Source organism: Saccopteryx bilineata, chromosome 7 (assembly GCF_036850765.1).
Source record: "Saccopteryx bilineata isolate mSacBil1 chromosome 7, mSacBil1_pri_phased_curated, whole genome shotgun sequence".
In the NCBI taxonomy this organism is placed as follows: domain Eukaryota; kingdom Metazoa; phylum Chordata; class Mammalia; order Chiroptera; family Emballonuridae; genus Saccopteryx; species Saccopteryx bilineata.
Window position 1 is genome coordinate 108,282,678 of NC_089496.1, and position 16,423 is coordinate 108,299,100.

Below are 16,423 nucleotides of genomic sequence, written 5' to 3' on the forward strand. Positions count from 1 at the left end.
AGGAGACCATAACCCGAGATGGGTTGATCAGAGCTTCAGAGAGTCAAGGTCAGTGGGGCTGGGGGTGCTGCCAGGTGAGCTGAGATGAATCCCACCTTTCAAATACTTCCTGGCAATAGAAACTGGACATGTTATCTGTTTATATTCCCGCCTCCAAAATGTTCCACAACAAAAATGACTATAGCTGCCAATCCCGGAGCACTTCCTTCGCGTCCATTTGATTTCTTGCTCAAATTGAGGATATTTAAAAGTGGTTAAAAATCTACAGAACCAAGTCTTGGGCTATAGAGAGATAAGAGTACCCGTTGAACTTACCTATCAGGTCCCTACTTGAATATGTGAATAAATAAGCCCACCCTGCTATGAAACACAGACTTTGCACTTGAACCTTGACTTCAGTGATGCAGTCCAGAACTACTTGTTGTTTTCCTGCTACGGAATCAGGCAGGCACCGCGCTGGGAGTCTCTGGAGTGCAAAGACAAGTTTGCCAGCATCTTGTATTCAAGTTTCCAATACACAAGCCAAGTTAAGGTACCTGCCGTGCTGCCGGGGACCAACATGCTGGCATGTTTCTATCTTTCCTAATCTACAGATATTTATACACTGTGCACATGTGGATACAGGAAAAAACCACGGTCTGAGCCTGTCGGTCAGTAGGAGGGTAGACGTGAAACCTGAAATGGTCTTCAATCGGCAGCTCCCTCACACCGATCCTCATACCACAGCCCTCAGTGACCGAGCATCTGCCATGGGGGGTGGGACCCACACAGTGCCCTGCATATGGCACCATCACTGCCTATATGGGGAGACCAAGGCTTGGAGGGAGGCACGCAGCTGACGAACGACGGATGGATGTAAACTGGGCTGGCCCGTGTTCTTTTCACTCCACGACGGTGCTGAAGGGACCCCGATGTCGGCCCTGCCCTCGGGGAGGTTTCGAGTCATGCAAGATGATCATACGCTAAGAAAATTATGATACCGCCTCCATGAGTGCTCTGGGCGGCAAGGGCTCCACATCTGTGTCCTCTACCAGCGGCCACTTCTCAAAGGGCACAGACAGACATCCAAGGGAGTGACCTCATGCCAAGTGTAAGAACCAGTAGCTACATGCAATAGTCAAAGAGAATAACCCATGGGGCCCAAAAGAAGTTTCGTGAGCCAAAGGTTAGCCCAAATCAGGGCTCCATGTGATACTCCTTCTCTGGTACTCTGTCATGTCCTGAGACACAGAGCCCGAGGGCCTGGGACCCTGAGCTGGGACACGGCAGGAACGTTTCAGACTGTTGCCACGGCAGGGCCTCAGGAGCTGGAGGCGCTGGAGAGAGATTTTCCTTAGGCCCAGTCAGGCCAGCAAGGGAATAGAACAGGACTCTCACGAAACATCCGGTCCAATGTGCCTTGAACTGAATTTGATACATGATTACCAAGAATTACCTTTTCTCAAGTAGCAGGAGGGCTGTTGTTCAAGATGTGTCTACAGGCTACCCCACTATTCATCATTCTTTCAAGTTTCAATTTGCTGTTTGTCGGCTGCTGAAAGCTCAGCAGACTAACCATAAAGTAAATTTAAAAAGAAATACAAACTAACACGGACTGAGTCACCACCGTCTGTTATCTGATTTAGAAGATCAGTTATACTCAGAAGAAAAGTGCAGATTTATGGGTGATGACGTTGGGGACCAGCAAATGGTAAACACCGCCCCGACGCCCCGCAGTAGGGGCTGGCTCCATAAATCATCAAGGAACAACACGGAGCACGGAACAAGCCGGGTTCTGGAGAATATTAACGACGTGGGGCACTGCCGATGATGTAATGCTAAGCGTAAAGAAACGGGGTCTAAAACCGTGTACCCAGCGTGATTTGATTCCTATTTGGTATAAAGATGCACGTTATGCGTGAAGATAAAAGCAAACTGTTCAATTTGCAGTCGCATGGCAGACGGCTGGTTGGTTTAAATTTTTTTCCTTCTTGTTTTCCTACATTTTCTCTTAAAACACACACACACACACACACAATGTATTTCCAGTATAGAGAAAAACGCAGCCACCAAGCCCACCAGGCTGTGCCAGGCTCAGGGCCAGGGCCTGTGATCCCGCCCTCCTCTGGGTTTGCTGCTTTGTGAGAAGGTCCCCTAGAGCAATGCCGGCCACCAAATTCTCTTTTGGGACAAGGCACCGAGGCACCAGACGGGCCAGGAACGTGGCTGACCGAGGAAGGAACCACAGTGGCCCCCTCTGAAGAAGCCAGAGGCATGCTGCAAAAGGGACCTCCCCGGGGCCTTGGGACTGAACTTACCAGGGGTTGAGCCCACCCTCCGAGCACACTCCTTCCTGTTGTGTTGCCCTGGAGTTCTCCCCATCTCTAGGGAAATCACGAGAAGAAAGGGGAACCGGGAGCCAGGTAGGCATGACCACGCTGGTCTCTCTCCCATGGCTACCTCGTGGTCTTAGTGCTCCCGGACCTGTCTGGCCTCTCTACCCAGGCCCACGTCCTCACTGCCCCCAAAGAACTTTCTGAGGCCCAGCCCTGTTGCAATTTGTTTCCTTCAGCAGCTGTCGGTCGCCTTCCAGCCTGGAACCCTGGTCCCCAGCTAGTCGCCTCTCCCCAGCAGACCCAGGTGAAGCAACCATCCTGTACATCAGAAGTCAGGCAAGAATCAGTCAAAACATCCGGAAAAATACCCTGAGTTCTGTGCACACCACGCCCCTGGAGAGTTCATTCTATGCACCAGAAATTCTATATAAAACTCAAGTTGGATCAGTCGACGGCAGGAATGAGCACAGGCCACACCTATGGGCAGAGAGGTGGGTGTTCGGTTCGTTGTTAGGTTAACTACAAAGCCCCAGTGGGAACCGGGGTTGGGTGGCTAATTCTGAAGTGTCCTTGTTTGCCTGGAGGTACTGCTCCACTCTTAGAGAGGAGGCCTCTCTGGCCCTAACATATAAAAGTTCTTTGTTGCTGGGAAGATGAAAAGAGTAGGCGCTCAACTCAGTCCCTTGGTTAAATGCAAGTTCAATGTAACTGCAGTGAATGCAAAGCCCCCCAACCCCACCCTGGACATCAGTTCTTTCTCGGCTTCCAACCTTTGCAAAGATGCAAAAGCCTGAAATATTCTCCTGCCTTCAACAGCCTCTCATCCATCATGTAAGAGCCAAGGCAAACAGGACTTCCTCTGCAGACACACCTTCCCTTCCTCGGCCCCTGGGCACCCACAGCTCCTTGCGCTGACCTCCAATTACATGGCTCCCATGTGAACTGAACCATCATGCTCTGGTTACGTGTCTATTCCTGGGCCATAAGCTCTCGCGCACAGACCCAGTATGGCTCCCCGGTGCCCAGCACAGAGCTTGGTTGGCACACAACCGACCTCAGCCGGGGTCGGTGCAGGAAGGAATGAGTGACAGGCGCAAATAAAGGCTGCAGAGCAGGCAGGCCATGAGTGTCTACTTGGGCTCACTTGCCTTTTGACCCTGGCACACATAAATCCTTCCTGGGCCAGGCAGGTCCAACCTGAGCCGGACCTTGAACTCCCTACCCCACTGGGGCCATGGATGGGTAGTGTGTACAGCAGCCAGGAGACTGGCTGGAGGAGTAATGTCTAAGACACGTTGAACACGCAGAGCCCTGCCCGATGCTGTCAACACCAGCCAGGTGGCCCCTGGATCTGCCTGCGGGGCAGATAATATTTTAATTGTTTCTATCTTTATCGCTTCAAGAGGTATATATAAGAAAAGTAAAAACAATTGAGGCTATGTTTAGCCCTTGTGTTTTTCCCCCTTCGCTCAGGGAACAGAGAGAGATTTGTTGGGCTGGGTCACCAGACAAAAGAAACAGGAATAGAAGCTAATTTTTAATGGCAAGCCGCCCTGAGCTCCGGCCCTGACGTCAGGCTGTACAAAGGAACTCGGTAGGGCACTGAGGAGAGGATACCGGACGCCTCGCCCCTCCATTCAGTATCACTTCTGCACAAACAACTATAACTCTTTCAAAAGTTGACAAAGGCCACAGACGTGGGGAGCCCACTGAGCAGGCGTCACTCGGTGCGGCGGGAAGGGCGTGGACCCGGGTTCTAACCTCAGCTCTGCAAGTTACTTCATCTCTCGGGGTCTTGGTTCCCTCATCTATAAAATGAGGGTGACAGAAAGCAACCCCCTCACAGAACTCTTATGAGAATGGAGTGATGGCCCAGGACAGGACGTGCAAGGGCGCCAGGCGGACTTGCCACAATGGCAGTCACCGTGATGACGGTGACAACACTAGAGAACGCTTGGACAGCTGGGGCTCGGCTCTGCTGCCCTTCGGTGCTGGCAGGAGCAGCAGCCTGCATGCCCCACACCTGGGCTTCTCCTTGTGGTCTCGGGACCACCTACAAAAGTATGTTCTGGGGTATTTGCTACAATGCAGTTCCGAGACTCAGTTCCTGACTTGGCAAACAGAATCTCTGGGGGTAGGAATTGGCATTTTATGAAATTGCCCAAGTTGTTCTACTGAAAAATTAAGAACAGCTGCTTGAGACCATGAGCGCCCCAGGGCCTGATCTGTAGAACACCACCCTGAGCCGTCAACCAGGCGGGGCCCCCAGCAATCCACACCCCAGCAGCTTCCAGGAGCCGGTGCTCCCTGTCCCTATAAATTTTGATTTAGAATATCACTGCAAGCTGATGTTTCGGTGTTTTGTTTCATTTTGGGCCAATAACAGTGTAGAGCTATGGAGAGAAATAATATTATCCTTCAAGGACCAGGAGGTCCCTTTTTCACAGAAGGGGGTGGGAACCCCTAGTAGCACATCACGTCCTAGACGGGGAGTCACCGCCAAGGGCGTGAGATGCCGACACTTTGTGTGAAGAGGAAGCGTGTGAGGCCTCCCAACTTCTCCGAGACACCTGTGGCTTCCCAGAGAGGTTTGTGCAGCCTCCAGCAGACGCAGGCTTGACGTGATGTGGCTCACGGGCACAGGCTCGAAGTGACGTGGCTCCCGGGCTCAGCGTCACGTGGCTCATGGGCGCAGGCTTGACGTGATGTGGCTCCCAGGCTCAGCGTCACGTGGCTCCCGGGCTCAGTGTCATGTGGCTCATGGGCGCAGGCTCGTCATGATGTGGCTCCCAGGCTCAGCGTGACGTGGCTCCTGGGCGTGGGCTTGTCGTGACGTGGCTCCCGGGCGCCGGCTCGGCGTGACGTGGCTCCCGGGCACGGCGTGCTGTGATGTGGCTCACAGGCTGAGGGTGCAGGCCCCTTCACTTGTCACTTACCTGTCAGGAGCATCAGAAGTATCTCCAGTTCCCTGCTGAGCCCATCCTCACAAGTAGGAGACACACAGGGGAGTGTTTGTGTGAGTCAACATGCACAGGGCTTGGTCTCTATACAGGACGGACAGCTATGCAAAAACACAAGGAAGCGCACTAACCAACCAGTCTCCTCACTGGGCAACTCCTGGGTGACCTCCATGGTGTCGCTCAAAGCTGTGGCTCTGTGACTGAGCCTGAAGTTTCTGGGACGTCCACTAGCTTGGGAGGCGCAGGAGAAGCTTCTGCCCACACACATGGGGACAATAAGTCAGGTCCGTCTCTAGCTGTTCTCACACGGGTTTGGCCCTGAGACCCACCCCCTGACTAAGGAAGGCAGAGGCTGCTGGGGCACATGTCTAGAACTGAGAAGGAACACTCAGAGAAACACTAATAGCCTTCCACCCAAATGTTCTTGTTTCCATTCCTGCCCTTCCACTTGCAGGGAAACTAACTCCCAGGGGCCCATAGTCTCAGGGGACTGCCAACCTGACATTCAAAAGTCAGGAGGCAGCCCTGGCCGGTTGGCTCAGTGGTAGAGCGTCGGCCTGGCGTGCGGGGGTCCTGGTTCAATTCCCGGCCAGGGCACATAGGAGAAGTGCCCATTTGCTTCTCCACCCCCTCTTTCCTCTCTGTCTCTCTCTTCCCCTCCCGCAGCCAAGGCTCCATTGGAGCAAAGATGGCCCGGGCGCTGGGGATGGCTCCTTGGCCTCTGCCCCAGGCGCTAGAGTGGCTCTGGTCGCGGCAGAGCGACGCCCCGGAGGGGCAGAGCATCGCCCCCTGGCGGGCAGAGCGTCGCCCCTGGTGGGCGTGCCGGGTGGATCCCGGTCGGGCGCATGCGGGAGTCTGTCTCTCCCCGTTTCCAGCTTCAGAAAAATACAAAAAAAAAAAAAAAAAAAGTCAGGAGGCTGACGACCCTGCATCTCTCCGAGCCGAAGCCAAGAGGCTGCCTCGCGGTGACATAACCACAGCAGAATGTGGTTTCCAGAAAAGGTTAAGCACCTGAAGCACAGAACCAAGATGCCTGCAGCCTCCCAGGCCTGCTACCATCCAATCAGGACCGGCTGACTCATCCTTGGACTTCACACCTGTCTGCCTGTGCTGACGCTGAGTCTGGCTCCCCTGCCCTGCGGGGTGGGTCGCGCTAACCTGGCCTCAGGGCTACAAGAACTCCACGCTTGATCTTGGGGGGTAGAAGCTCACCAACCCCTTCAATGGAAGCTTGAGGGACCTGAGGTATCTTTCTGAAGGCAGCACTTCCAACCTGTCCTTAGATAAAAAGAACCTCGGGGGAATAAAACATGCAGGGTCATGACTTGAGCTGGCCCACTTTGGTGCCCTCTATTTTTAAATGAACTCTTGAGCCCCTGGCCCCCGGGAGCGCCTCTTTCCTGTGTCACCAGGATGGAGACTCCAATCAGAGCTGTGTTGGGAAGGGAGGCTTTGCCGTGCAGGCCTCAGCCTCTGGGAGTGGCTTCTCACCTGTAATGAATCATGACCTGTCAGCCCATGGTTCTGGGACAGCAATGCAGGACGCCAAGCTCTCGGCCAGGGCACGGGGGCAGGGGCTAAAATGGCTGCAGATAACTGTCCTCGAGCCCCATCAAGGGAGGCAAAAAGGCTGGCTTGGGGTCTGGGAGAGGCCTGAGAGGTGTGTAGGTTCACAGTGGTTACAGGGACCGGCCCCTCACCAGCAGGGTGACAGCGGCCCATGGCAGCTGCCACTGCTTCCGGGAAGCCTTTGCTCTTGCAAAGGGAGGCCCCAGTGACATCCCAAACAGACAGCATAGAGGAGTGGGGAAAAAAGCTGGATGTTGAGAGCATGAGCCTCAGTATCCCCACCTGTATACAAGGCAGGGTGGACCAGGGTCCAGTGACAGCTCTTTCAGCTCTGACCAACTTCCTCTCCCCTTCTCAAACTCTAGGGCCATTTAGAAACATTCAGGGAAAAGCTTGTATTTACAATGACAACAAAAACTCTAAAGGGACAGAAAGGTAACTTCTACTCACCCCCCACCCTCTGGGCTTCCATCTGACTGTGTGTCCGCACAGACCACGGAGCGGGCAGCGGCTTACGGTGTGCTTCCAGACCGGCACACAGAGCCAGCAGGAAACTGTCAATCAATGCACCCTAACCGCTTAGACAGCCCTGGAGTCCTGGCTGAAGCTGGGAGAGAACGTGAACATGTGCACTCCCCAGGATGCATCACGGGGGCATCACAGCACACCCCATCTTACTGGTGGGGAAGCCGAGGTCCAGAACCCCATCACGTCCAGCCTGTCAACACACAGCCAGCCAGGGGCGGAGTCGGCCATCCCAAGGCTGTGCAGCCGCAGGTGGGCCAGGCTGCCTCCCAACGCGGCCACCTTTCCATGTGGAAGGCAAACTGGCCACACACCATGGCGGGAGGCACCCAGACCCAGTCTGGCGGCTGCCGTGGCCTGTCCTCTGGCACCAGCGTGGCCCCCTCCCCACCCCGAGTCAGGCCAGACTGAGTGAGATGGCAGCCGGGAGGCCCCCTCCTCACTTGTCACCGTAAACAGCTAGCATGGGCCAGCTACACTTCACACCTACAGTGTGTCCGTAAAGTCATGGTGTACTTTTGACAGGTCACAGGAAAGCAACAAAAGACGATAGAAATGTGAAATCTGCACCAAATAGAAGGAAAACCCTCCCAGTTTCTGTAGGATGATGTGGCAGCATGTGCACATGTGCAGATGATGACGTAACACCGTGTATACAGCGGAGCAGCCCACAGCCATGCCAGTCGAGATGTGGACGGTACAGAGGAAAGTTCAGTGTGTTCTGTGGCTCGCTAAATTTGAATCCATGACCAAAATGCAACGTGAATATCGGCGCGTTTATAACGAAGCGCCACCACATAGGAATAACATTACTGGGTGGGATAAGCAGTTGAAGGAAACCGGCAGTTTGGTGGAGAAACCCCGTTCTGGTAGGCCATCAGTCAGTGACGTGTCTGTAGAGGCTATACAGGACAGCTACCTAAGGAGCCCTAAAAAATCTGTGCGTGAGCCCACATCGAACTGCACTGAATAGGTATGAAACTGGGAGAGTTTTCCTTTTATTTGGTGCAGATTTCACATTTCTATCGTCTTTTGTCACTTTCCTGTGACCGGTCAAATGTGCACCATGACTTTACGAACACACTGTACTTCTATTCTGTACTTTAGTCCGGAAACGCTGTCAGAAGCCCATACATGGTACGTGAAAAAACCTTAAAGCACTTTGTATGGGTGAAACTTAAACTAAACCTTAAACTGTCTTAGGTTGAAAAAATCACAAGCACAACAATACATAAAAATAAAAAGGCAAGCTTTAAAAACCACACATGTGCAGACATGAAGACAGGGCCTGACCTGCGGTGGCGCAGTGCATGGGGCATCAACCTGGAGTGCTGAGGTCGCCGGTTCAAGACAGCAGGTTGCCAGGGCAAAGCACATATAAGAAGCAGCTGTTGAGGGTTGATACGCCTCCCCCCAACACACACACACACCATTTCTCTCTTTCCTCTCTCACTAAAATCAATAAATAAAATCTTTTTAAAAAATGAAAACAGGGCTCACTGAAGCCTATTTTGGTTAATAATCAGTTTCTTATAGGAGGCCCTGGTCCAATAATCATATTTAAACAGCGATTTCTAAGAAATGGAAAAAAATGTCAGAAACCAGAACCTGGGGCCCAAGGAACTCTAGTTTTGTTACTGCTGCTTATTTTGCTTCAGTCATTTGTTTGACCTAAAAAAAAAAAATCTAGCCTGGCCTGTGGTGGTGCAGTGGATAAAGCATCGACCTGGAACACTGAGGTCACTGGTTCAAAACCCTGGCTTGCCCGGTCAAGGCACATATGAGAGTTGATGCTTCCTGCTCCTCCCCCCTTCTCTCTCTCTCTCTCTCTCTCTCTCTCTCTCTTTCTCCTCTCTGTCTCTCTTCTCTAAAAATGAATAAATAAAAATAATTTTAAAAAAATCTAGGCCATGGCCGGTTGGCTCAGTGGTACAGTGTTACCCCAGTATGTCGATGTCCAGAATTCAACTCCTGGTTAGGGCACACAGGAGAGGTGACCATCTGCTTTTCTTCCCCTCCCTTCTTTACTCTCTCTCTCTCTCTCCCTCTCTCTTCTCCTCCCGCAGCCATGGCTCAGCTGGTTCAAGCGCATTGGCCCTGGGCGCTGAGGATGGCTCCATGAAGCCTCTGCCTCAAGGACTAAAAACAGCTGGCTCAGTTGCGCGCATCGGCCCCAGACAGGGTTACTGAGTGGATCCTGGTCAGGGTGCATGCATGTGGGAGTCTGTCTCTCTATCTCCCCTCTTCTCGCTTAAAAACTTAAAAAAATATTTTAAACATTAAAAATAAATAAATAAGTAAATATCTAAAATGCTCAGCCTCCGAGGGCCAGCTTTTTCATACAAGGTTGCAATCCCTTTCCACTTTCAACAAGGAGCAGCAGCGGCAGAGAATTAAAGAGCCAAAAGCTCCCAGATCTCAAAGCGGAATCTTTGCATTCTGTGCGGCTCCAAGCGGCCGACTGGTTCACCCTGCAGACATTACATTAATGCAGAGAGCGCCCCCAGGAACACCCCTTTTATGTACGAGTAGACTTTAACAGTCAGGTAATTACACACGGACAGTAAGGGCTTATAATTAAAATGCTGACGGACCGGAACCGCACGGCACGAGTAGGGCCGCTGTAATATTTTTACAATTCCTTTTTATGCATAATGTATGACCCTTCTGCTCAAGTTTCCTCTATGTTCTTTGCCGGTGAAATAATTTACATTAATAAATAATTTATTACCATAACTCCTCAAGTAATTATGGGTTTCTATCCAATTTTTTTTTTAAGCATATGAATTGTTTTGTTCTCAATCCATTGACTCATATTTGCATCACTCTTCCTATCGGTGCGCTTTTTACTTTTTGTGGGTTGTTTTTTTTGTTTGGTTTTTTTTGGCAATAATTGGCCTAGTATTCACTTTCTCACATATTGTTTGATTTCCAGGTCTTCTCCTTACCCGAGAAGTCAGGGAAATGAAATGTGTGGTGTCCTGCAGATCAGAACTCGCTTAATGGGTACAATTAACCCAGGGTGGCAGACGGAGCCTGCTCTCATCCCACCTTAATCTGTCTTCACCAAAAAAGATTCAGCCCGTTCCGTGTGCCCTGGGTCAACGGGAAGAGGCATTCCCTAACACAAATGCCAGGGGACCCGGAGGGGGCCAGGCACTGAGGGTTCCCAGCAGTCCCAGCCTCTCCTTGCAGAGTGCTCCTCCCGGGTGCGGCCAAGCCCTCCCTGCTTCCACCAGACACCTTGGCCAGCCACAGGGGCTGGCCCGCCTGCTGGGCCTGCTGACCTGTGGTTGGGCCACCCCCGCGAAGCTGCCACCTGACCAAGCTTTCCTGTGTCAAAAACACCAGAACCGGCCATGCACATGGCTCCTCCCCACAAGGGCCGTCCGCAGAGGCAACCCTGGCTTTGCCCAGAAGGTGTGCGCTGAGGACGGTCTGGGAGGTGACCAAGGAAACCAAGAGGCCAAACACGGTCTCTGCTGGCAGGAGCCCCCGCAGTGGCGGTGACAGGCCCTGGGCTCCATGCCGCCTCTGCCTCCCCCACCGGCACCTCGCCCATCTTTGTCCTCTCCGCCACTCACTCTGCAAAAGCACAAAACCACTTCTTTGTATCAAGTTCCCAAAATTTGGGGGGGTGGGGATGGGGACACAAAGATGGGGAGGGGCCTGTTATCAAATGCACAAAAACAAAGAGTGAAGTACGTACTAAAAAAACTCAAAAAACACAAGGTTGTGAGCACTGGACTGTATTAGTCAGGCATTTTATCTAAGTGGGCGCGGAGGAGGCCGGGCCACTGGGAAGGATGGCTTTTTAAGAGGAAGCAAACAGGCCCTGCCTTCCCCACCCAGACGTGCCTGCCTGGATTCTCTTAAGAACATTTATAAAACTCGAACTTGTACTGGCTTCCAGCTAGGACCCTGCGTGGGGGCTACGGGGGGAGGGGTGATCAAGTCCCAGGGCCAGGCTGTCCCCAGCTCTCATGGGAGACTTCCACTGATTGGGGCCAGAACACGAGTCCTTTATCTCCAGGAGACAGGCAGGGGGTGTGCTGATTAAAATAATGTGACATTTTATCTTTGCTGAGCCTATTGTCCAGCCCTGGGAGAGCCTAAAACCCTCTTGAAAAGTCTGGCTGGACCCACAGGGTGTTCTCCTCCCTGCTGTTGGGAAGGAGGCACGCCTAAGACGAAATCTCACTCCCTGGGATGCCTTCCTGGCTGGCGGCGCAGAGCGAGGCCATACCTCCTCCATCACAGGGAAGATGGGCAAGAGCGGTCACCTGAGTGTCCACCAGCACACAGGCCCAGGACTGCTGACATTCCCACCTCCACAAGGGCCGGAAAAAAGAGGCGGGGAGGACTGAGCCAAGACCTCCTGTGGGTTGCTGACTCTTTGAACCCTACAAACACCTGCAATCCGCAAGATGAGGAGACCCAGGCTCAGGAAGATGGGCCGATCTGCCCACAGCCCTGAGGGCTGCTTTGCTCTCTCCCTGCGCCAAGCACCTGACTGGTAACAGCCACTCGATAACTACCTACTAGGACAAACCACCGAAATGAACAAAAAGCCTCAGAATGTGTGCTGTCAGATGGGTCAGGCTTCTTGAACCAAGGAGGGGCTGAGCAACAGAAAGATCAGCACGTGGGAGGGAGAGAGAGACACTGAGGAAAAAGGCAAGGGAACCCCACCAACGCCTGCCAGCCTCGCTGCCCTCAGCTGCCCCTCTGAGCCTGGCAGTGCCCTGGAGCCAGGCTGCAGAGCAGGAGCAAAACAGGGCCCGTGAGTGACAGACCCTCGGGAGCTCCTCTGCAAACAAGAGGCTGCAGAAGCTGTGGCACAGGCCTTCCTGGAGGCCCTGGGCCGGAGAGAGGCCTCCACAGGCTCAGACAGGCCCCACTGGGCAGTCCAGAAGGAGAGCCTCTCTCCATGTGACTGTCCTCAGGGCCTCTTCCTTGGTCCCTGGGCCTGAGGGACTTCCCCCACAAAGAGCAACTGGCTCATCTACAGCCCCTCTGCAAGAAAACTGAAGTGGTCCCTCTGTTTGGGCGTGGCAGGGGGCGGGGTGCTCACATCAGGTCTTAGCCCCTCATCAGCTGTCACTCACAGACTACTCATGCTTACAAACACCATCTCACAGTCTCTGGCAAGCCCACAGGCCAGTGCTCTCAGGACACTCATTTCACGGATGAGCAAAAGGAGGCTGAGAATGGTAAGCAGTTCGGAGCCAACACTGCCCATCACAAGCCCACAGGAGTGCCACCTTGTTATATGACACGTTCAGTGCAAAGGTCAGGGATGCCTGGAGATAAAAACCAACCTCTCCACGCCCCAGTTTACTAGTCTGACCCGGTTCAGAGCTAAAGTCCAGGCCGGGCTGGGCCAGGAACCTCTCTCTTCCCTGGCCGTGACAGAAGAAGCCGGCTCAACTATAGCTCCACGGTGAACCCGGCCCAGGTGAGGCAGGCTTCTGGGCCACATGGTGGGATCGCTGAGGGTTTGCTGAAAGCCGTCAACCACGAGCAACGTGTTCAATCAAGCCCCGTGTGGGGACAGACCTCAGAAGGGTGTCCCACGGGTAAACCAAGGCCAGGTGAGCTCCCAGCTTCCATTTCCCCTGGTGGCAGCACCAAGACCAATGCCTGGGCTCCTCCTCCAAGTGGTGGCTTGTGACCAAGATGAGAACAATCTTCCTTCTCCCCCAACCCGCACCCAACTCTGCCCACCAAGGCACCTGAGGCTCACCTTGCCAGGCCCTGGTCCCCCCACATGTGAAAAGAGAGCGCCTGCAGCTGCCGCTCCCTCGGGGAAGGGGCGTGGCCTGGCACCCCACTCATGGCGACAGGGCCCCCACCATCATCATCCCGCCCTCGGAATCGAGTCTGAAGAAGCAGGTACACTGTGCCCCAAGGGAGAGGCTGAGAAAGAGGCCAGGAGGCTTGTTGGAATCCCACAAAGACACACTTGAAACCTGAAAGCCTGCGGCAGTGAGCTGAGGTGGAAGCCTCAGGTCAGGGGTCCCCAAACTTTTTACACAGGGGGCCAGTTCACTGTCCCTCAGACCGTTGGAGGGCCGGACTATAAAAAAAACTATGAACAAATCCCTATGCACACTGCACATATCTTATTTTAAAGTAAAAAAACAAAACGGGAACAAATACAATATTTAAAATAAAGAACAAGTAAATTTAAATAAAAAAACTGACCAGTATTTCAATGGGAACTATGCTCCTCTCACTGACCACCAATGAAAGAGGTGCCCCTTCCAGAAGTGTAGCGGGGGCTGGATAAATGGCCTCAGGGGGCTGCATGTGGCCTGCAGGCCATAGTTTGGGGACTCCTGCCTCAGGTGCTGCTTCAACGCAGACAGACACTCATCGTCAAGGTGTCCCCGACCAGCAGGGAAGAGGAGAAACGGGCTCAATCATCTGGAGCAGGAGAAATCAACAGTCAAAACGGTCACCTTTCCGGCCCCTTGGCAAGAACAGTACTCATACACACCTGCGTGAGAACAGGGGACCCAGGCACCCTTTCCTGACAAGCAGCATGTCGCAGTAGGAAGGGAACTGCGCTGAGGAATAATCCAAGAGGCAGACAAAGCTCACTTAGTCACTGTTCATCACAACAGCAAACAAAACACCTTTCCACCTAACAACCGAGGAATAGTTCAATCATTAAACACATGTTGATAAATCCACACAATGTGCTACCACGAACTCATTAAAATGCATAGAACATATCGCTTCTCGGCCTTTTGGCTAAGATCAAGTGAAGTATCTGTTCTTATCAGTTTAATATCTGATACGTCCTCTATCCGAGGACAATATATTAAATGGGTTTTAAAATAAAAAAAACAATAAATAAATAAATAAAATGCATAGAACAGACAATGTTAATGCTGGGGGGCAATGATGCCAAACATTACTGAGGAAAGCATTAAGAAATATATATATATATATATATATATATTTATTTATTTATTTATTTATTTATTTATTTATTTTTTGGTGTATCATTTTATGTCACCATATGGACTTGGCTAGGGAGGAAAATGCAAAGAACATAATGAAAAATACACTAACACGTAACGGTAGTTATCACTGGGTAGGGGGGTGGGGGGCGCTATGGGAAGTCTTTATCTTACACTATACACTAAGCTGCATTTTCTGAATTCGACAAATGGATGTGGTTACTTTAATAACCAGACAGAAACGCTCAGCGTTGTGGCTGGAATTACATCTGTCAATCGCATACGGGTCCCTGACCCAGCAACCCCCTGCACCGCTAGGACCAAAACAGCGATAATAGAAGACACAGAAAAGAGAGTCCCACAGCTGCTCTGCGTGCCTGTGTCCTGAAAGTGCTTCAGGGTCTCACCTGGAGGACTCAGGCCCTGGGGGGAGGCCTAGGGAAGGACGGCCCCGGCCACCTTGGTGGGAGGACGGCCCCGGCCACCTTGGTGGGAGGCCTAGGGAAGGACGGCCCCGGCCACCTTGGTGGGAGGCCTAGGGAAGGACGGCCCCGGCCACCTTGGTGGGAGGACTAGGGAAGGACGGCCCCGGCCACCTTGGTGGGAGGACTAGGGAAGGACGGCCCCGGCCACCTTGGTGGGAGGACTAGGGAAGAACGGCCCCGGCCACCTTGGTGGGAGGACTAGGGAAGGACGGCCCCGGCCACCTTGGTGGGAGGACTAGGGAAGGACGGCCCCGGCCACCTTGGTGGGAGGACTAGGGAAGGATGGCCCCGGCCACCTTGGTGGGAGGACTAGGGAAGGACGGCCCCGGCCACCTTGGTGGGAGGACTAGGGAAGGACGGCCCCGGCCACCTTGGTGGGAGGACTAGGGAAGGACGGCCCCGGCCACCTTGGTGGGAGGCCTAGGGAAGGATGGCCCCGGCCACCTTGGTGGGAGGACTAGGGAAGGACGGCCCCGGCCACCTTGGTTACTCACCCATAACTCCACAAGAGAACAGTGTCGGTCCGTGACTCATCTTCTTTGTCGTGGGCTGAAAACAACCAGAAAAGCTATTCACTCTTCGAGTCATAAGAAGCACGTCTGCACATGACCCTGCACTGATCCCTTCCTTGCTAAAAGTCACAATTAAAGGGGCCACTGCCTTTGGCCGACGTCGGATTAGCAAAAGGAGAGAGAAGTCGTCCCCGAGAGACCAGAGCTGCCCGGAATGAGGCCCGCCATTCTTGTTCCGAAACTCTAGTGAGTTATGGAGTCCTTCTAGTTAATGGGCTTCAAAAACCCGCAAGAAAGCCCCATGACTCTGACACTGGGGACTTTTCCACGGGAGTGCTGCGGAGGAGAGAGTGGGAGGAGGTGTGAGGGGCACAGTTCACCAAGCTGGGCTGAAGCGAGGCCTCCCCACAGCCCAGGCTGGGGGGGGAGGCGACCTCTCACAGTGGCAGGAAGGACCTCACCCGAAGGGCACAAACCCTCTGCCGCCCCCGGGCGTCCTCTCTGAACTGAAACGGAAACTCAAAGGTTGTCACTGCTCTCAACAGACAGCGGTGGCTTCTGGGCTGCCTGGCCTCATGTTCCTACAACGGCCTCCCTTCCCACCAGGGGCCTTTCTGGGGGCCTCTGCATCTTCCCGCAGCCCCGCGTCCAGCCTCGGCAGCATGCTGTGGCCATCGGCAGAAGAGCAGGCCCGTGAGGCCTAGCAGGGGCCCAGTCTGGGCACGTGCTCGGCAGTGACACGGAACCCTGAGGTGGGAACGTCCCGGGGTTCCTGGCACTGGTACAGGCCCAAGTCAGGAGGCCCGTTCTGACCTCCAGGGAGGAGGAAACTGGGCCCATCATGGCTGCAGAGAGAAGGGTCTGGTCGAGTATTCCCAAGTTCATTCATTCGTCCACTCATCCACAAATCTGTACTAGTAATTATGGAGGTGCAGGCTGTGCTGAGGGTTGATCACGTGACTGTGAAAAACGCTCTCAGCCCTGCAGCCTCTGTGTAGGGCTCTGATTTCCAAGGGGAACCTAGGCACTGGCTCTTTTAAGGCCTGGAAGGATGAGGGTGGAGCCAACTAGGCACACCTGGCCCAC

General features: G+C 53.4%; 1 protein-coding gene and 1 pseudogene across 7 annotated transcripts in view; one reads left to right on the forward strand and one right to left on the reverse strand.

The window, feature by feature from the left end:
- FAM53B (family with sequence similarity 53 member B) overlaps window positions 1-16,423 on the reverse strand; it is a 109,612-nt gene that overhangs the window by 48,384 nt on the left and 44,805 nt on the right. For all 7 annotated transcript variants that reach the window (XM_066239651.1, XM_066239657.1, XM_066239658.1 and 4 more), the window contains exon 3: window positions 15,320-15,374. In XM_066239651.1, the coding sequence (XP_066095748.1) occupies window positions 15,320-15,374 (55 nt within the window). The remainder of the gene's footprint in view (window positions 1-15,319; window positions 15,375-16,423) is intronic.
- LOC136311274 (U2 spliceosomal RNA) lies at window positions 14,109-14,228 on the forward strand (annotated as a pseudogene).